We start from the raw sequence: 21,062 nt of genomic DNA, 5'->3' as shown, positions 1-21,062 counted from the left end.
AGTATAGCCCTTGTAGACTTTGTCCTTGATGCTGAGGCAGAGAGTCTCATTGCGGTCAGTGGGCAGCAGAGTACCAGGTCGAGTCAGCAGGCCCAGGTTGTGGTAGAAAGTGTTGCGCTGTTCAATGCCGTCTTCCAGGAAGAAGCAGTGACCAAGTGTGTCATAGCCCACAGTGTTCTTTACCTGGACAGACACACAGAACCATCTTTGGGCCCAATTCATTATGAAAGAATTCCAACTCAAAGGCAGGTTGCAGTCTTGTTGAAGTATCCTGCAGCAAAATACTGAACCATACGCTGCTCCACCACCATTAATGTGATTTTAAGTCATCTGTTTACTTGCATTCCTGTTGTGTGACTGAAAGGTGTTCCATAGGTGAACCACTTTGACTTTTGAGTACAATTGCCAGCATCCTAATTACAATTTAAGAGTCACCAAAGAGTCTGTGTCATTAAAAAGAAGACACCTGTTGTATTGTTAAATCCATCTGAAGCCATGTAGTGGATGAAGAATGCACAGCCTTAAGGTTCATGTCTTTTCAGGAACTCCTTTTCCACAACGATTATCTTCTTTAAGGTTTAAAAGGAAGTTTTTGGTGCATTACTAATTTTGTCTGGCTTCCTCTTTTGAAAGGCAGTGCTGGGAAACTAGAAAACATTCACGGGTGACTGTGTATAGCTGTGTATTTACTGATTAAGCAGTGAGGTGGGGAATGGTTGCTACCGGCAGCACGCAGAAAGGAAACCTCCATGGATGTGGTGGATATGGGAAAAATGTTCATATTGGCATCGTGTGTACAAAATACCTTTGTACTTTCCATTTCCTCGATGCTGAAAGGAACAATGCTCCCAATCCAACAGCCTCAAGGACAACAGTAAAATAAAATGATGATCCTTTTGACGTCAAGAGAACATCTGTCCTATTGTCAACAAACAGCCTTGTACAACAATCACATTAAGTGAGGGTCATAATATCCTTTTGGAAGTGAGCTTACGACACCTTAATTACTAATCACTATATTATGTAGGTTTACACTTTTTTGTGAACTTTTGTATGCTGATTTACAACCGACTTTTAGAATGAACTGTGATATTTTGTACCTCGGGAAGATTAGCAGTGGTGGAAGCTAAAGTGGAGTCGAAATAAAAGAACAAAAGATATTTTGTGTCATTTACTAACCAGCAAGCCATTGGTGGCATGAATGGTAATACATCGAGAGAAGGAGTGGTGTATGGAGAGTCCGTCTACATAGGTGGGCTCCCAGTAGTCTCCCTTCTGGTCCACGTCACCACACATGTGGAAGTGGAGCGGGTAGCGGCCCCTTTCGCTCTGCTGGCCCATGTTCTTCAGCTCCACATAGGACAGATGCACTGATGAGAAGTTGCCAAAGATCTGCCATAGAAGAAGAGTGTGGCAACAACAAAACTCAGTGATTATGAGTATGATTAGAAAAGTAGACCACATTGGCTTTGTGGAGGGCAATGATTAACATTACACTGAAATGTGAAGCAAAACACAAAAGCTTAACCCCCACTCATGTAATCAAGTGTAAACAAACAAAAAAGCGCTCTCTAGGAGGTCTTGTGTGTGTGTATGTGCTGTCTAAGCAACATGGTCTGGTTTCTGTTAAGGGGGAATTTGTAAATCCTCATAGCGAACTGTAACTCACCCACATACACATCGTACATGACAGCTCACTCGTTCTGTTTTCCACAAACACGTACAGTACATGAACCTAGGGTCAAGTCAATTGCATTATGCATTCCCTGTGCCTGTTTCTCCTTGAACGTCAGAATTCACTTTTTTTTTTTTTTTTTTTTTTACATAATTTAAGTCCAGCATGTTGATTCCAGCAACCTGGCCCCATACATGTCAGAACACACGCAATGCAATGTGCCATTGTTTTTTTCTTGGTATGAATTAGGGTGCAAAACAGCTTTGCAAGATTAGGTTTTCCAGCATGATATATGGGTTAACTTTCATTTATACAAAATATATTAAGAGCTAAGGCCAGCTTTTGAGATAAAATAAAATTGTTTGTTGGATGGGTATAATTTAGCTGGAAATTACATAAGAAAGTGTCAAGACTGTGTTAGGAAGAACTATTGTCATCATTTTCTGTATATTTTGGCAAAAGGTTACTCTACTTATACATCTCCAATGTTTTCATTTTACATTTGATTAAAATGCCACTAGAAGACTTCAGGGAAGGCACAGCAGCTTGAGAAAAATAAAGAAAAACATTGTTTCCAAACCTGCAAAGCTAACTTCAGATATGTCAAAGACTAAATTAATTGATTTTTAGTTTCTACAGTGAGCAGGTCTTGGGTGAGCAGACAACTCAAAATATGCTCCAGAAAGTCCGTTTTTTGGGAGTAACATATTCTCTGAAGGAGGCTTACTACGCCCCACTTTGGAAACTCCTGATTTAGATCATTATACAATGGTGGAAAGCATTGTGTTTTCTCAGAATTGTACAATAAGATAAGCGATATGAACAATAAATATACTATAAATATTTTTAACGTAATTTCTTTGAGTATTTTCTCTCCTGTGTCATTTCCAGACGAAAGATACCCATAAATAAGTGAAAAAAAAATCTTTATTTGGTCAGGGTATTAACAATTTAGGGCTTAGATATCCTTGGTGATGTAGTGGTACATGCTTCTGCCTTTCATGGCAGAGGGCTTGGGTTTGATTGCCCTTTTTTTTGGAAAAAAAAAGAACAATTCAGGCTTAACTGTATACTGCATGTGCCAAAATGTACACTCACAAAATAAGGAGATAGCATTTTACCTAAAACAAAGAAAGTACTATTTTGTAACTCAAGCTAAAAAATAAATAAATGAAAATGGATAAAATTTGGTTGCAGTTAAGCGCCATATATTTTGATGTATTTTGCTTAGGAAACTATTCCAGCTAGCTACTTTATTTGTACAAGATATCAAGATCATTCATTGCATAGTATAACTACCTGTTTTACTGTGCATAGGACAATAAAACTCTTGAATCTTGAAGATCAAATTTTAAGCAATGTATCCAACAGACAATCACGTTTTAAACACAGATCTTCAGTAGCCATTTCAAGTATTTAGAGCACTCTTGTGAACCCAGTCACATACGGTGAGGAGATTAAGAGCGAGACAAAGAAATGTTTTCAGACAGAATAGAAAAAATATAATCTCAAGATGAAATGCATGTGGAGCGAAAAATTGAGAAAGAATGAGCATGAGAGAGTGTAGAAATAGGTGTAGAAAGACAGCAGTTGTTTATATAAAAATGTGAGCAGGGAACATGAATAACGCCTCTCTTTTAGAGGAGCAGGTAAAAATAGAACATACACAGACTTTCACTATGCAGAATGGAAAATGTGCACATTAGTCCCAACACTGTGACCTTTGCTGAGAATGCAATACCATGCTAAAATATGCAGAGCACATTGGGACATAAAGTATGTAGCCTGTACCCGGGGGAGGTGCTACAAGTTACACACACCTTGACATGGCCTCCGTAGGTGTCGTGGCTGTAAAACTGACATAAGTTGTTTCCGTAGCAGGAGTTTTCCATTTCTCCGTAGATGAGAATGTTCCTGGAAAGCAGCGCCACTTCAGCACGCATGTCCACCCCATCGACGATCTCGCCGACATGGTGATAAAGCGGCTTCCCTGAGCAGAACCCACAAATAGAACATTCATGCTTATTGCATTGAGATGATTCACAAATTGTGAAGGTGGAGGAAATGGAGGAAGTATGAGACCTTAGCAAAACAGTTGCAAGTAATTATTTTGAAAAAAATAAATACAAGCCAACTCCTGTTTAACGTTCTCGGGTGATGCTAACCAAAACTACAGTGTTTCAGCTAGTTAAGTTAAATATTTACTGACAACCACAGAAATACGCTTATCCGCAGCCGCACCTCAAACCCGACCCGCTAAAATAATATACAGCTGGAAGAGAAAGTGGTAAGACACATATTCAAACATTAATCAGCTTGCTAAGTGTCCGCATGGTTGCACATGGCACTGATAATGCAAAGCAGCTGCTTCGTTTTAACAGCAATACAAACGTCGAGAGACACAATCGCATCCTACCGAGGAAGGGAGTTGACCATTGCTGACAATGGAGTAATGACATTAGGAAATAGATGTGATAGGGAGATGACCAGAGACTGTTGGGTCAGGACATAACGGATTTAGGGTGGAACAAAAAAGACAAAGGAGCAGCCTTTTGAAAGAAATATTGCGTCAAATTAGGGATGAGCATTTATTTCCTGGATCACATTTTCCTGGATATATTTTAGCAAAGACTACCAAACTGTTTCAGTGCAAGTTGTGCCGTAGTGGAGGTCTGCATGGATGTGGCTCAACTGCACGTGGCTGACATCATGCTGCCTTTTTTATACAACAAACTACCGGTATAGCTGAGACTGAACCAACAGTTCGTCTGTGGTGTACAACCAAGCAGTGCAGTCAAATTTCCTTCAGATGTGATTAATTAACAGTTTCAAACAATTAAAAAAATGTTTACTATTCCAGTCTTTCCTTCGCTACATCGCAGTTCGCAACCTGCAAGCTTCAGCCAGGAGCCCAGTCCCCAAAACCCGACCGCAGGTACCATGAGCGCACACACGTACACAGGCTCGCCTCGCATTCCCAGGTTGAGCAACAAGGGGAGAGAGGGTGTGAACGTGCAGCGATGTGCCTGCTTACGCAACAGTAATTATTGCACGTTGTTGCTCAAAATCAGCCTTTGCTACCTCAATATGAAGGCATACATATAACTCCATCAATGTGCACCTCCAAAAAACGCCGCTCATTAGCACTGACTGTTGTAATGCAGCCCCTCTCCCCTCAACCACCATCGCTTCGCTCACCCACGACACTGAGCCAACAGTGTCTGTATTTTTTTCCGTGGCGAATAATAACAAAATAATTTATGGAATCAAGAAAAGAGTTCTTGGCACTACGTCTATTCGCTCTAGCTCTTGAGTGTCAGGGTATTTTCCTGCCTGCCTTAGTCTCATATGCTGCTCATCCTGTATTTTGTTTGCTACTTTCTATGTTCCTGACCACATGCTACTTGGTAAGCACTCCTTTTTTGCACAATGTGTGTCCGCTGCATAGTGTTGCTAGTTTTTTTTCCTGCTCGTGGCTTTCGTCTCAGTAGCGCCCTTAGTTTGACTTTATGTATTTAGTTCTTTTTTCCCTTTTTGCTCGCGGTGCACCTTTTGTTTAGCCTTTGCTCCTTCACTGCTGTTTTTGGTTATGTTTTTTGTATTCATAAATATTTTGTTCAAAATTGTACTTTTGCCTCCAGTCTCTGCTTCCGGGGTTCAAACAAACATGCCAAACAATAACACAATACATACTGAAAGACAAGATGTAGCATTCTGGTCACTAGACATCAGTAATGTGAAGAGATATGAGGCATTACATTACCTTATGGAGTCAGTTATGGCATGTCCAACACGATAAGAGTGAAAAAAAGTTCTCCTCCCACGTGGAAGTGGTACATTTATGACTCCTCACTTTGTCCTTCTACCCCACTCTGTTTGAACCACTTTCTTAAGTTTAGCACAAATAAATTGGAGGCTAACTAGTCAGCTCTGTAGCTTGCTTTATGCTATGAGTAGCAGCTGTCTCTTATGTCCCTGCAGTGATTCCATAGCCTGCACATTAGTGTTGCACAATGTGGCATAAACAAAGAGTAATATGAGTATAAAAGGTGACTATAGGGGTGTTATTTTATGTCTAAAGGGTTCTAATAATGGTCAAAATTGTATTTCGAAACTCAAACAGGTTTCCTATGCTCTAACAACAAAAATACTCCGTTTATTAATATTGAATCCTGTTTAGTGGAAATTCACTTATCGGTCAAGTCTGGAACCAATTAACCACCATAACCAAGGAATGACCATTATGCCCATCCTGATACAAATCCATAATAAAAGGGTTAAAAAATGGTTTAAAAAAGCTGTCAAAAGCAAACTTCACTACTCTCTCACCTTGTATTCTAACCTGCCTGCTGTTGCAGTGAGGGCAGGGTAGAAGGGTAAACTCTTCAGCTTGATGCATGGAATAATCTGTACTGGCAATGACGATTTGATTGCCGGGTTGCCAGGTCTGCTGCACCTCATCCTGGAGATTCAGCAACACCTGGTCTACAGCATCTACTTGGAATCCCGAGATGGGAAAACCTAGGAGGGCACAAAACATTGAGCACACGTTTTCATTTAAAAAGGAATGAGAGCGACTTATTGCGATGGACTTGTGGAGTGGGTTTATTTATGTAAAACAACAATGTAAATGGAAACAGCACCGAGCATAGTGCACACCTTTGTGTAGAATTGAGTCACCTCCGAAATGTTATCAGGGTGTGGCAATGGAGGGCCATCATGAATACACAGCTCAAAGGTTATGTTTAGTGCAATTAAAGCTTGGTATCTGCCATGAGGATGGTCACAAAGACATAATAATGTTATCTAATGTTCAGCTGACAAAGTCATGTGACAAAACCTCACTCATCACCTTCAGACCTGCTTCTACAGTGCTAAAGATTGCCAATAGAAACACTTCTTATTCATAATCATGATATTAAGGCTATAGTTTATAGGTTAATAGGTCAAATTCAAAAACTTAGAGCAGATTCCGGCAGTGGCAGGATCAAAACATTATGGAGGAGGATTACGTATGTCAACATTGAAAAACATGCCCTCGGTGGAAAAGGTTTGGACACCCCTGACTTAGCTGATATTTTCATCAAGCTTTTCCAGCACCTTCTTGTAATTACCAAAAAAAAATCAAAAATCAACCACCCACGACATTCGGTAGACCATGAGATTCAATACAAAAGCCAAATAAAAAATTCCACCTTTACAAAGATAACATTATTTTTTAAATGACACTGTCAGAGAAGTATTAATGTAACACTATCATTATTTTTGTGCACTGCATCATGCTCATACATGAGGTAACCAATGTTTTATGTTCAGGTTTTTGTGCTCATCTAACAAGTGGACCATTTTGTTATTTGTCTGATGTAATGCAAAGTAACATACGGCAAATATTGGCATTCCATAATTCATACTAATTGCACAATTAAGTGTTCCTCACCGTTCTTCCATTCGCTGTATGCGGTGACTGAAAAGCGTACGCCATTCACGGTGGTGAAGTCCCGTCTTGCCAGAGCTCGTCCACCTGTGTCGTGGTTCTCGTGTTCCCTCACATCTTCTGAGCATGATGCGTTACCACCGCCGACCACTGAGACTAAAGCCCACGCTTGCCTGGAAGGACCAGTGAGATGAGGTTATTTTATTAGACGTCTGCGAAGAACAATAGAGGTTCCACTGTATCATCAAATAATAAAGATTATCAAAAAGAAATACTTTAAGCTGTTGTTAGCGGGGAAGTGTACTAGGTTGATGATGCAACTGTCTATTATAAGTGTCTTACGACAGCATGAATGTCTGGGTGAAAACTGTTTAAAATATAAAAAAGATGAAATCATCTGAGTGGTTGGAGCCCTACCAATGGGTGTGGTTGGTGGAAAGGCATTGGTGGTGGGTTTAAGGGTGAAATTTCCAAATGTCCTAATTATTTTCATTTTTGTCCAGAATCCAAACAAGCATTTGCGCCTTATGGAGACAATACTTCTGCAGTCATCTGTAAGGTATCAGAAATATGAACCAACCGCGCCTTAAGCAGACCACCCAAAGGCTTAAAGGGTGGAATTGTGTTGTGCATTTCAAAAATTATGATTGACATATTTTTGTACAGAATCCAGACGAGTATTAAGTTAATAGCTTTATTCTTGCAAAGTTCAATCAGAACTTTGTAGTTTGTGTACTAGAAAGAGCCGTGATGTTCCTGTACTACAGTAGAATGCACAAACGGGAGCCATCTGGGGACTTGCACTCTTCTGTCATGTCTAGTTTTCTGTGGATTTTCCTGTTGTAGGGGGCTAAAAATCCAAAGTTTCTGCCCCGAGGCCACTGCTATGCAACTTGTGCAAGTGCTGATAAAAGCACAAGCAGGAAGCACAGGGAAGCATAAAAATATATTTTTTTCCTTTCACCTCGGTCACCAGTTGATCTTCACAGCCTTTAAACAACCTCATTATTTGCTGTGTGTTTACGTGTGGGTGTGTGTGTGTAAAAGGGTGTGTGAGAGCGGTTAAGTGCTCTCCTGAGGAACAAAAAGATTAAATACAAAAGGGTCTGTTGATGGATGGTCCAGTTTATTTCCAACAGGGATTTAAGTTCTGTTTGGTACGATTTGTGTTTCTGTTTTTCAAACTACCTAAATTACAGTTTTGGAATACTCTGAGTGTATTTATGTCGTGAAGGAACAGATAGATGACACAATGGGATGAACCTACATACATTTGGACAATGCTGCTGTGAGCTGGATACTTAATTGCATTAACTTAAGCATGTGTCAAATAGCAAAACACCACAATTTTGCCCGAACAGTCCAACCCAAGGGTTCTCCAGTGAGTGAATGAACTCCATGCTGTCCAATAACTGTAAGGTGTGGGTCTCCTCCTATCCGGCAAATCCACAGAGAGCCAAGATTAAATCCTTAATCCTCTAATGAATGGTGATAAATTACAAGTGTCACCAGAGTGAGGGCTCCATCATCTGATCCATTTGAAGCGCTGTGTTGTGGATTTGAGCAAATTTCTGTGAAGACCTCTGTGCTGCCTCAGCACCCTGGGGTGAAATGTGACACTGGAGAATCTGGCTTAGCGTTTGACATGTCAGCCAAGCGAGAGGAATAGCCGGGCCCAGCTACAAATAACCCCAGAGTGAAACACTATATTTTGCATTAAAAAAACCCCACAGTGTGTTCTTCGGTTTTACACAGACAGTCATGCAAGATCGTTTCGAGCATTAGAGCAAAATTCACAGAAAAGACAGCCAATAATGTACTTTTCCTTCAAAGGAACAGAAGTGAAGGACACTAAATTTCCTGAATAGTCACATTTTACACAAATCCTGGAACCTTTACGACCGTAACCTTGTTATCCGGAGCGTGCTTCCTTTCCTGGCACAGCGCTCTACAGCATAAACTTGAAGGAAACAGGAAGAGAAATACCATGGAATGATTTGAGGTTTAATCCCAAAGGGAAAGGTAAAAAGAGATTATTATTGTAGACAATAAAGACCTAGAACAAAGTGTTGTTGTTGTTGGTCTATATACAGAGGTGTCAAAAGGTGAGAGTTCTTCACTATTGAGGTTAAAGAAAAACACACCAAGCTTCTTTGTCAGCCCTTGGGGACCACAAGGAAACAAACCCTCCCAAAGACACACAAAATATGCACACGACATGACAGAGCAAATTGCATAAAGTTTTTGAAGTTTGAACTTTTTTCTTGTCAAGCCCTTCCTACGGCCCCATTATTTCCACACTAACAAAATTGCGGATGGAATTGGCCAATAAAAACATAATCTACTGTTAAACGCAGAATCTTGCGGAATTTGACCAAATCTGAATGAAATGCTGTCATTGTGAGGAGAAGGAACGTTTGTGTGGAGAAGTATTTCCCCAGCGGACTGCTCAATCGTGGTGGAATCTCATCACAAACACTAGCCCCTCCTCTCCCAAACTAAACATGTCAAAACACCAGCAAAAGTTGGCTCTCTTACGTGCGAATGGAAGCTAGCGGGGTTAGCTTAGTTTAACAGAGTTTTATGATGTCCGCTGACGTGCAAGTTCTGAATGAAATAAGGACGAGAGAGACATTCTCAACACACACAACACACTTTTGGCCTTCAAAATAAGAGCTCTGTTCGTCACACAATGTATAATTATGTAAACAAAATAAGGGTGTCAAAAAAATATCTTATATTAATAACGCAAATAGAATTGCATTGGTGACTACGTCTTCCTTAACCGTAAGGGCATCACAGTTTGTTGAGAGCTTTGTAGCAACGTGTGCAAAGCCTCAAATTTCCATTAGAAAAGTTAGCCAAGCTACATAAGTTTCTGAAATACTGGCAATAATGTATTGCATTGATAAATGTAATATTTTTGCATTTAATTAAATGCATTTATTAACCGTTACACACTATATGTTGGTAAAATAAGGGTAAAAGGTAAAAAACGGAATTAAAAAAAATTTAAACGGAAAAAACGGAATTTGGGAAAAAATGAAATGGATTTCATTGGGCCCTACCTTTCCACCTGCTTCTGTTCCTCTCAGGGCCAATTATTTGTCATTGAAGGACACACCTGCAAACTCCTGACTAGGGATAGCCATATCCTTCACAAGGGGCCAGACAAGTTAATTATCATTTCATATTACAAACAAAATTAAAACAATACTATCTGGGGAAACTCAAACATAAGACATGTTAAAAAAAACAGCAACAATGAAGGAGACTGAGGGCAGCAAGAAAAACAAACCACTGCAACAAAGTGGACACTGTGGCTAACGTTGAAGCCTAGTCATGTATCTGAATATGTTCAACCAATCAGCAACAAGCAGCGTTTTCTTTCTTTTACTCAACCCTATGGGATCGGCTCAGCACCAACTGACCATCTACAAGAAACAGTACTTGTAGGGGGCAGGTTACAAGTTTGGCAAGGAGCAGTATATTTAGTCTGCATGGATTTAGACGGGCGTGGTCACCTGGGCACAGGTGGGCGTGTGTGCTTATGTAAACGGAAGCCATAAATGACGCGCATTTGCTTGTGCCGGTGAGGAGGGGAGAGGAAAGGCTGGGAAACCGTAATTTTTGTTGGCCGGTTTCTTATGCATTTTCACGCATTCTTACACTGCTGCATGCAATCTTCCATCACACTTCCAGCACATGCAAAGTATCTGTTTGTCATCCTGGTTTGGTCTGATCACTATCGAAGCTGCTTATTATAATAAACCCACCACACCAAAGGTATTCTGTTCAGAATCTCTGTACAAGTGTGTCATCAAGATGGAGGACCCATTCCGATCATCTCAGCGGCAAAAGGGTCAAAAGAAGGTCGCAATAGCACCTCATTATCTGGTATTATTGATTTTGGTAATGGAAAACTCATATTCCACATTATAAACCAAATTATTACTGTTCTGCTCAACTGCGTTTACAACAAGCCTCCTCACCTGTACTTGAGGCTGTAGACGTAGGTGCTGCCAAGAGTCTCTTCAATCGCCTTCTTAGTTTCATCCAGAAGACTTTTGACTGCCGAGTCTCCAACAGCAAGCGTGACAATGCGACCCGCCGGCAAGGAGCGGAGCAGAAGGGTGAGTCGTCGACTGTCATTCCGTAATTCGTGAGTGTCGTAACGTTCCTTGATTAGGACGTCAGATGTGTCCTGATCCACCACGCGCAGGTTGATACCTCTGCTGAAGTTGCGCTTGAAGGCGTAACCCCCGGTGGTGAGGCCGGAGGCTGGCACACTTCGGGTCAACAAAGACCAGGAGACTCTCTCCGTGCCATGGAGTTCCAGAGTTCCACCGCTCATGACACCGATGAACTTCCGGCCCAGACCAGGTACTTCAGGGATCTCCTTGCTGTCAGAGCGCCCAATCAGGGCGATGGCAGCGTGGGAGCGGTAGCGACATTTAGGTGCACCAATGTAAAGGGCTCCGCCATTTTCAATCAGGATATGTCGTGTTCTCAAGGTTATATTCTTGGAGCCGTCAGCGTTGTCTGCAAAGACTACACGGCCTGCAGAAGAAGAGAAGGTAAAAAGAGTGAGTGCTTTCATCTCATAATGGACACGACATATACACCGGACTCAACATGGGGTACAGACGCTCAATGATGATTTTCAGTGTGTCTAATTTACATAAGACCGCCTTCACATGAACTTTCTCCGCCTGTGAGTTGGAATAAAATGTTCAATGTCTTACACAACCATACAAAGTACTGACTATTTCAGTCCTCCTTTGCCGGCTTACCTCCTGATTGGATGGTGAGTGAATGGAAAGTAGCTGAAGATTCCAATCTAAATAATTCTCCCCTGCTGACAACAATGGCCTTTTGTGGTTGGTGGCCAGGGTTCCAGTCACTCAGGGAAGGGTTGTGGTCAGGGCAATTCTCTGCAGAAATGAGCAATTGGTAACAAATCAGAGCGCATTCTGCATCAGAATAAAACATCAGTGCAACTAATTGGTGAGATAAGGCTGGACATGCACTCAATAGGCAACACTCACCATCTAAAATGTCCCCACTTGTGAGACTAAGGATGAGTATGAGGCTAAGCAGGAAGGCACCCATGGACACCCCAAAGCAGATGAGTGTGTTTTTTCTCTGCTGAAGGCTCTGAGCATGCTCCCTGCGCTGGTTCTCCTCCGACAGGTTAAAGGTGGCTTGTCGCTGTTGCACCAGGCCATGAGGTTTGATCGGTGGCGGCGGCGGAGCTTTGGCTGATGGCGGTGAGCGGACTGGAGCCACCCGCCCAGGAACATAACCTGGAGATCGCTGATGGTTGCCTTGGGGGGGAGCCACAAAGACCGGGAAGCGGCTCTGACCATCACTTGTCGGCATGGTATTTACGTCTGCTGACGCCTGTTGCTGTCTGGAAGGAAAGAAAAACAAGATGGAGATGCAGAGTAAGAGTCTGGAAAACAATAACCTTTTCGACAACACCGCTTGAGTTAAGTCACTGAGAGAGTTGAGAAGCTTTGCTGCTGTAACAAAAAAAAAAGCACGGAATGTTTTAGCAATAGTGTTGCATGCAAAGTGTGTGTGTTTGTTTGCAACAGTGCTGAATTAATCGAGGCTATTTAAACATGATGAGGCAGTGAACAATGTTAAAGTATGTGGATTTAAAGGGGTGAGTGACAAAGAAGTCAGGCTGAAAAGGTCAATGGAAAGGAAAAGACACTAAAAAACCTCATAAATGTCAGGAGGCAGATAACACAGAAATCTGTCTCCCTATTGAACTTCTATTTAATAATCCTGAGTGGTGTTTAATACACTATTTATGCACCTTATTCACTGGCTGGTGAGTGACAATGTCGCTTTAGTCCAAAGTCCAAAAGGTGGCTGCGAATACTGTATCACAACATTCTTGGAACTCTGTTAACATAGCTAAACCAGATGGCACCAATTACAGTAGAGAAGTGGCGCTCCACTTCCCGCTCTGCTTATATCACACAAAAGAGGAAAGTAGCACAAAGTGGGCGACGTGCGCGCGCACACACACACACGTACACATACACACACACACACACACACACACACACACACACACACACACACACAAAGGCACACACATATTTAAACAGCCACATAAAGAACGGTCATATGGTCACAAGGGTCATACAGGTGCGCATTCAAACAGAAGTAGAGGAAATGACGATGCAGAAAAAAAGGCTTTAGCAGCACTTTTCACTGTACGCCACTGTAGTCACATCACTCTCACTCATCAATGTCTTCATAAATCAAAGATTGCTGTAACACTTCATGACTTTGACACTGTAAAAACAGTAACACCGTCATTATCCAACATTCAGGAGACATTTAACCCTTTTTTGTATTACAAAGGGATCAAATAACCGTGAACGCCTACAGATTAATAATAATAATGTTTTGGACTTGTACAGTGTTTTCCAAGTACACTCGATCCTCGTTTATCACGGTTAGTTGGCTCCAGTCCCGACAGTGATAAGTGAATTTCCGCGAAGTAGTTTTCAATATTAATAAATTCAATATTTTTAACGTTATGGCATAAAAAACTGTTCTAAACAGAGTTTTAACATTATTATAGCCCTCTTGACATGAAATAACACCCAGTCGCCGTAACATTTGTATTACCAAATATAGTAGATATAATGAGAGAAATTAGACAAAAATAAAATAACAGACTCACACATTAGCAGTTCCTTCTTGTTGTTTTTTTTCTGGATAGCGTACATTCTGCTGTGGCTATTGTCTCATCAATGTATTGTAATGGCAGCTTTAAATGGCTTTACACTCGTTTTACCCAAAATTGTAGACATAAGAGTAAATAAGCTATTTAAGACAGAAATAAAACTCTTGCTCGTGTGTGTAACAGTAATTGTGTTCCCTACGGCAGTGATTCCCAACCAGGGTCCAGCAAATTGCAGGGGTACGTGAACATTTCCAAGATGAGTAAAATAGTCTCAGTCATTTCATATTTAGCCAGACAATAAAAGGGAAAACGTGTGCACAACAACTAGTTTCCCCAATAGCCTGTGGCACATTCCACTTTTTTTTCCACTTTTTATCAACACATATGAGTGAGGAAGTATGACACAAAGGCTCTGGGGTACACAAGCTTGTCATGGGTTATGGCCCCAAGAGCAGCCCATCTTATTATTATGATTATTATGTTATTATTGTGCCTATTCTGAGATCATTGCAACCTGCAGTAAATGCCTGTTCTGGTGATCACGTCTGCTGCTTGTCTCACTGAACAATGATTAACATAATGGCCAATGTACAATAGTACATTCGAAATTAGAATGCTTCTTCTACCTTGTATTGGTATTTTAGTTCATTCAGTCATTCTTATGTTTGAAAATGCTTAAATTAGGCCACAAAACAGGGATAATTTATTATTATTATTTTTTAAACTGAGCAAGATGTTCGAACCGTGATGTAACGAGGGACAACAGTGACTCACATTTACAGCAGTAAGACTCCAACATCAGTCTATTAAAACTACTTTACGCAATGGGTTCCCTGTCTGCCTGAAGAGCGCCAAGCAAAATTCAAATGTTCTGCAAGCAGATACCACGCCCTCTTCCTGCTTTAAGCATGTAAAGTATGCTCCATGCATTAGTTATGTTTGTTATCAGCTAATAATAACGATTTGACAAAGTTTAACTACGTACATTAGCTATCATTAAATGTATAGCCTATCGTAACAACAGCATGAATATAGTGGTAAATTGTCGGTCACTTCTCTGAGATTGCGTTTGTGTGTGTGTGTATGCGCCACAGACATGTACGTGAATACCAGACATTCGTGAGTGACGGCCATTCAAGCTGAATGGAAATGTATCATTTTTATGCAGCATAACTTGTAATTGTGATAAATACACATATTTGTTGTACAATCTGTTATTTTACACCACTATTGGTAACATATGCTAGCCGGTCTGATGTTTTTTTTAGTTGAAAAAAAAAAGTAATCTTGCGCCAGTTGCACACAGTCCCTTAAAAGTTGAGAGTCTTTCTGTTTTGTACCATTAACAGTGGTTAACTTGGGCAAGGAGTAAGAATGCTAAAGAAATTACATCCATGTTTTGGCACATCTACAATGTGAGTCACTTTCCAAATACAGCTTTGCCATCAAAGTGAAGTCTTAATTCGACTTCATGTCTAATGTGCCCTAAGATAATGTATGTTGTGAAGTTACTTACTGTAACTAAAACAGTTAAGAATGTTAAAATGTTACTTAAAACATCGTTTGTAGTTAATGTAGTAAATGTTTCACGATATAAACAGCTTGACTCTGTAACAGATTATTCACACAGATTGCCACTTAGAAATATTAATGTTATTTGCAACCGCTAACGAGTCCAGCGGATTCCCTAATTACTCTCCCTTGCTGCAATAGGTGAAAAAACACCAGCAAAAAGATATTGTTTATCAAGACTTGAACTATCAGAAGAAAACAAAGTAGAAAGTTTCAGTGTAAACCAAAGTGGAATGCCATCATGATGAATATGTGGAATATGCAGCTTCTTCTGGCTGTTTCTCACAGTCCTGCAGTAAAAGGACTCACTCAGCAGGAGCGCTATGATGGGAGCATCCTCAGGCATGCATTTTTACAACACTATCTCAGGAAAGGATGTTGGGGTTTTTTTCCCCGTTCACATTCCTTACAGTGAAAATGGGTCAAGCTGGACGTTAAAGAGCTGTTGACATCTTAAAACTATCCAATGACACTCAGCACCAGGCTGCATGCAACACTTCATAGATGTGGATTTCCTGCTACTGAATATCAAACAGATGTGTGGGGCAGACCAGCACACATTCTTCAGTTAAAAAAAAACAGTTCGCTATTTTGGAAATCCACATACTATGTGGTATTTTTTTAAAAAAAGGTGTGAGGTACCAGGACGCTTAAAGGGAGGCCTTGGAACAATAAAGAAAACCTTCTAAACTAATAGGCAAAATCAATCGATTTTTACTTAAACAAGAGTACAGGGTGAGCAGAAAACCCACAAAATATGTTCCAGGAAATTGTTATTTCGGGAAGATAGTTGGGGAGCCCCCAACTGTACTGTATTCTCTGGGGGCATTGTGCCCCACTTTCAACACCCCTGAATTAGATGATGTCTTGTTTTAATATACCAGTTGTAAAACATGTAATTTACGGTCTCGTTGTGGCTATTTCTGTTTGCAACTACAGTAGTTAACATCCCTCACCGAAAAAGAGGAACCCATGCGAAAATGTGAGTTTCGCACAGACTGCTTAGTTGCTAACAAATAATGAAGCCGGTGTTTGCTAGCTTAGCGTTGCGGTTCTCCACTTTGACAGTTCACTATGCCATGCATGATGACACATACATCAGACGTATCACCTCGGAGACAGCTTTTGAACATTATCTCTCATAAAGTCCACCAAAAAAAGGAAAAATAATGGTTAGACCATGAGAAGTATTTCCTGCCAGCGCATCAACAGTTGACACAAGTGGACACAATGTGGAGGTCTTGCGGCTCGTGAGTTACCGTCAGTGGTGAGGCTGTCCTGCTCCGCTCCCACTCTTGTCCATTCGCGAAAACCCAACTGAGACCCGGGCTTGGCGAGGCGAACCAAATAACCTTCACCCTCGCCGTCTGCTGTCCCTTTTATATACACCTTTCTTCACATGGTTGATTTTTTTGCGTGTCGATGGGCAGTCGTCCCTGCTACAGTCAACCCCCCCCTCAGCCGCGGAAAGCAGAGGAGCAGGCGCAGCTTGAACGCGAGGAAGCATGAGGCGTTCAGTGGCAGTCGGAAATAGTAAAAACCGCAAGACTCGTTGCAATACGTAATATACTAATACTGTATTACGGAACCGAACAATATATATATATATATATATATATATATGTATTTCGCGTTTAGCTTCAGTCTGTTTCCGTGTACTCCTGGATAAAATACCGAAAATAAACTTTTATATTAACGTAATATTCTACCAGGCTTATTTTAAGGGTTGCAGTAATTGAAACGATACTAATATAAAACATATTTCAGGGAAAATCGAGATGAGCCACATTGTTCTATTGCCAAATTATTATTTTCTGTAACATTTCGCCCCCTTTACTTGCTGTCGTAGTTAAAATTCCTAAACTTTGCTGTATGTCTCAGCAGGGCTTCATCGGTTGAGGGGAGGGGCTTAAAGCAATACCACACTTCCCCCTGCTGGTGCATAGATGGTATAGGATGGTATATTTGTTTCAGACATGCTTTTTTATCATCTGTATTAACAACAAACAAGCATACAACAACAGTATAAAAATAACTGAAAACAAAGAGAACACATCCAGGGATTACATTAAATACAAACATTTAAAGCAGAATAAATTGTTAATGTTTTGACAGCCTTTTTGTCGTCAGATTTGTCTATAGGTTGAATACATTGTTCAACATCTTTGGGGGAAAAAACTGAAACTGTTTTTTTTACTGCTATAGTTGAATTTGTGGATGAGAAATTTGGCCAAAATGATCAATAGATTTATAAGAAAGAGCCTTTTCTTCTTTCTTAGATCTCTTGTAAAAGCAAAAAACAACATTCTCTCACGACAAAGCCAAGCCCTTGAAGGTGTAATCGATAATGAATCCGCTGAGGTCCTTCCACAGCTTTTTGGAGTGTGGACAGTGCCAGAAAAGATGTAAAACAGTCTCTCGTTGGTCCCCAAAAAAGAGCAGTCCGTATTAATATCTCTCCTAAATTTGGTCAAGTAGTGTTTAGCGGGATACTAAAATATAGTGTACTTCCTTCATCTTGTTAGTGATGAGGTATGTTTCAGATATGCTTCACAAGTCACATTAGTGACCATTACATGGTTACATTTGCACAATTCAACATGTCTGAAAAGGAGTAGGAAGAAGCAGAGCTTATATTTAATCCAATGCCTTCCCCATGTCTATTACAGATCATTCATTTACACCATAACTTTTGCATGTTGACACTTACAATATTTCACTGGCCTTTGTTTTGTCTGTAAATGAGGTACATGCAGCTTTTCCTTCTCCAGGAAAAGTTTTGATACTTTGTTGTAAAAGCCTGATCACCTCCTGGTGAGTTTGCGTATATAATACTCCATCTATACTCCATCTGGTTAGTCAAACTTATTCATTCAGCATAAAAATATATTGAATGCATTTGATTTTCTCCTAGCAGCGACAAGAAGCACCTTCCAGCTCACGCACGCCCCCACCCCTTCAGGTAGTGCAAGTGCCTCCTGTATGACATTTCTATATACAGTCGTCCATCCTTATATCACGGTTTGAACGTCGCTAATTAATAAATGATGGCTGTTTCGTGGTTGACCATGGCCTATTATTAGTCACAACATATTGAAAGACAAGTTATATGTAGTATTCTAGTCACGAGGCATCAGTAATGTTATGAGATATGACATTAGTATTACATTACCTTTCACCCTGTATGGAGACTGGCTACTGAGCCAGCAGAGCCGAGCCGACATGCCATGGCTGCGACAGGCATACCATGGCTGAGACGGGCATGCCATGGCTGAGATCAAGTAAAAAAAAGGTTCTCATCTCATTCCGTGTGGAAGTGGTAAGTTTTTGTCTTCCTTGACCCCCTTCCCCACTCCATTTGAAACACTTTCTTAAAGGGATAGTTTGGATTTTTTGACATGAAGTTGTATGACATCCCCATCAGCAGTTTAGTGCACCAACAGTGACTTACTGTACCCCTCACTTAGTCCCGTGAGCCCAGTTCCGGTCGGATATCCGTGACGAGGAATGTAGTTCCACATAGTTGCTGCGGCCATTTAAGTAAAGAGTTGGCTTCTCAAAACAAAATGCGTTCAAAAGAGTAATATATTTGCATCACAAAAATGCATCATAAAAAAAAATCAGACCTCACAAAACACTTGTCTCCCGGCGTATCCCTGCACACTGTCGCTGGTGCATTTTACTTTATTTTAACTATAACTTTATTGAACTTACACACTGTACAATATACAAAAACAATAAAATCTAAGTATAGTCAAACCAAATAAAATAATTGAAAGAAAGGTGAGAAAATGAATAATAAATAAATTTAAAAAAAATAACAGTAATGATAATGGAATAAAAGGGGCTCAAAGTTATTTTGTCAGTTTACATTCATTACAAAGTCTCTTGATCCTCACGGCCTTGGGATTTATAAAAAAAAGTACTTCAAATATGGCATGAATAACACAACAACATTTGGTCGCTGGTTTGTAAACTTTACACAGTGAATATGATACTTAGCCAAAATTAAAAGAAGTTTGACAGCATAAACTTTTACTGTGTCCATTTTACCAAGTCCAAATAGTACATACCTTATAGTTATCCTCATTGTGGGTTCAAACCTGGCATTTAGAAACTTGTTTAGGTCAGTCCAAAAGACATGAGAGTATGTACAGTTCCAGAACAAATGGAATATTGTTCCCTCTGCACTGGCACAACAAGAGCAAAGCTAGTCAATGTTAATCTTATAGTTGAGCAGTTTGGTCTTTACAGGGTGGCATGCACCTATGAAGTAATTTGAATGTGACCTCTTTCACTTTGTTTTCTAATAACAAAGTAGTCTTCCAGTCTACATCTTCACAGAAGCTATTCCAGTAACAAACTGCTGCAGGCTTGGAAACAACATCCCTTTGCACGATTGCCCTTACACATTGATTTGAAGCTTTATCGCTTCAGAGTGAACATATACAGTATTACCAAGAAACAAACCACTGGGATTCATGTCTGGAATGTTGCAATTTTGACCTTCCAGAGCAGAAATTCCTAATCTTCTAGCACCCTCTGGTAGTGCATAAAAAACAATAGCATATTTACAAGGTGTCACGGGCACACCATTGAATGAGCAAAATTCTACATATGTGAATGAATGACCATTGTCATTCAGTAACTGGCTAACGAAAATATATAATTAAACCAAACCATATATAAAGAGATTTATTCTTGTATATAATGTCTTGATTGTTCCAAATACAATATCTGTGGGGTGAGAAATTGTGTTTGTATATCACTGACCAGGACAGTAGGAGTTGACTATGAAACTTAGATCATTTTACTGATCATTTTGAAATATTGTAATTACATTTCAGTAGAAATTCTAGTAAGAAAGAAAGAAACACTGAAATTGGTCAACCCTGATGGATCCCTCAATTCATATGGACTCTTTTGGTAGTGCCAAACAAAGGTTTAGTGGAGCTATTTGCATCTGCATATAATGATTTAATAGATTTATTGAACATGTCACCAAATCCAAAAACCTCTGGAGAGTCAAAAGCTTTATAAAAATCTAAAACAAAAAGATGCAACGTTCATCTCCAAGTATGTTTGAATGATGTAACAATTTTATGTTGTTTGTATGCCTGCCAGTCAGGAAACCAGACTGTGTTTCCCCATGATGTCATTTAGTGTTCTTTGAAATGTTTTTAGCTAACATATTGTGAAATTGGCCTTTGAAGTGTCTTTCTGTGGTTTAGGAATCAGCATAATCAAGCCTTTAGTTAGGGATGGAGGAAGCTTGTTGTATACTTTATATATAAACTTTGTTCAAAAAAGGTGCTAATTCTTCAGAGAACATTTTAAAACAACTCTGCTGTTATACCATCCGTCCCAGGACTTGTATTGTATTTTAGTTTCTGCATACCATCTTCAATATCTTTTACTGTAAAAGGAGCATCAAACAATTCTTTATTAGTATTACCAAAACCTGTAATACCACCAGAAGAACTGAAAAAGCTTTCCATACACAGATGAACAGATTGCTGCTATCTTTTCAGGATCTTCTGTAACAACTCCTTCTGACCAGAGTTTTGTCACACTATTACATTTATTATGTTGTTTCTCCAATTTCCCCCTCTTCAAGTATTGGGAGTTTTATATTATGCCTGCTTGTTGTGTGGGTAGGCTTTTGCTCG

General features: G+C 40.1%; 1 protein-coding gene across 2 annotated transcripts in view; it reads right to left on the bottom strand.

Moving 5' to 3' along the window:
* The window catches only part of cemip2 (cell migration inducing hyaluronidase 2), a 30,170-nt gene extending 13,298 nt beyond the window's left edge, over positions 1–16,872 (bottom strand). For both annotated transcript variants that reach the window (XM_054772870.1, XM_054772871.1), the window contains exons 1-9: positions 16,653–16,872; positions 12,158–12,522; positions 11,903–12,043; positions 11,102–11,669; positions 7,113–7,282; positions 6,005–6,196; positions 3,496–3,665; positions 1,180–1,392; positions 1–183 (exon numbers count right to left, since the gene is read on the bottom strand). The exon at positions 1–183 is cut by the window's left edge and continues 23 nt beyond it. In XM_054772870.1, the coding sequence (XP_054628845.1) occupies positions 1–183; positions 1,180–1,392; positions 3,496–3,665; positions 6,005–6,196; positions 7,113–7,282; positions 11,102–11,669; positions 11,903–12,043; positions 12,158–12,491 (1,971 nt within the window). In that variant the 5' untranslated portion in view covers positions 12,492–12,522; positions 16,653–16,872. The remainder of the gene's footprint in view (positions 184–1,179; positions 1,393–3,495; positions 3,666–6,004; positions 6,197–7,112; positions 7,283–11,101; positions 11,670–11,902; positions 12,044–12,157; positions 12,523–16,652) is intronic.
* Positions 16,873–21,062: the final 4,190 nt, after the last annotated feature.

This window comes from Dunckerocampus dactyliophorus, chromosome 4, assembly GCF_027744805.1.
Source record: "Dunckerocampus dactyliophorus isolate RoL2022-P2 chromosome 4, RoL_Ddac_1.1, whole genome shotgun sequence".
NCBI lineage: Eukaryota > Metazoa > Chordata > Actinopteri > Syngnathiformes > Syngnathidae > Dunckerocampus > Dunckerocampus dactyliophorus.
This window is presented reverse-complemented; position numbering and strand designations above follow the sequence as displayed.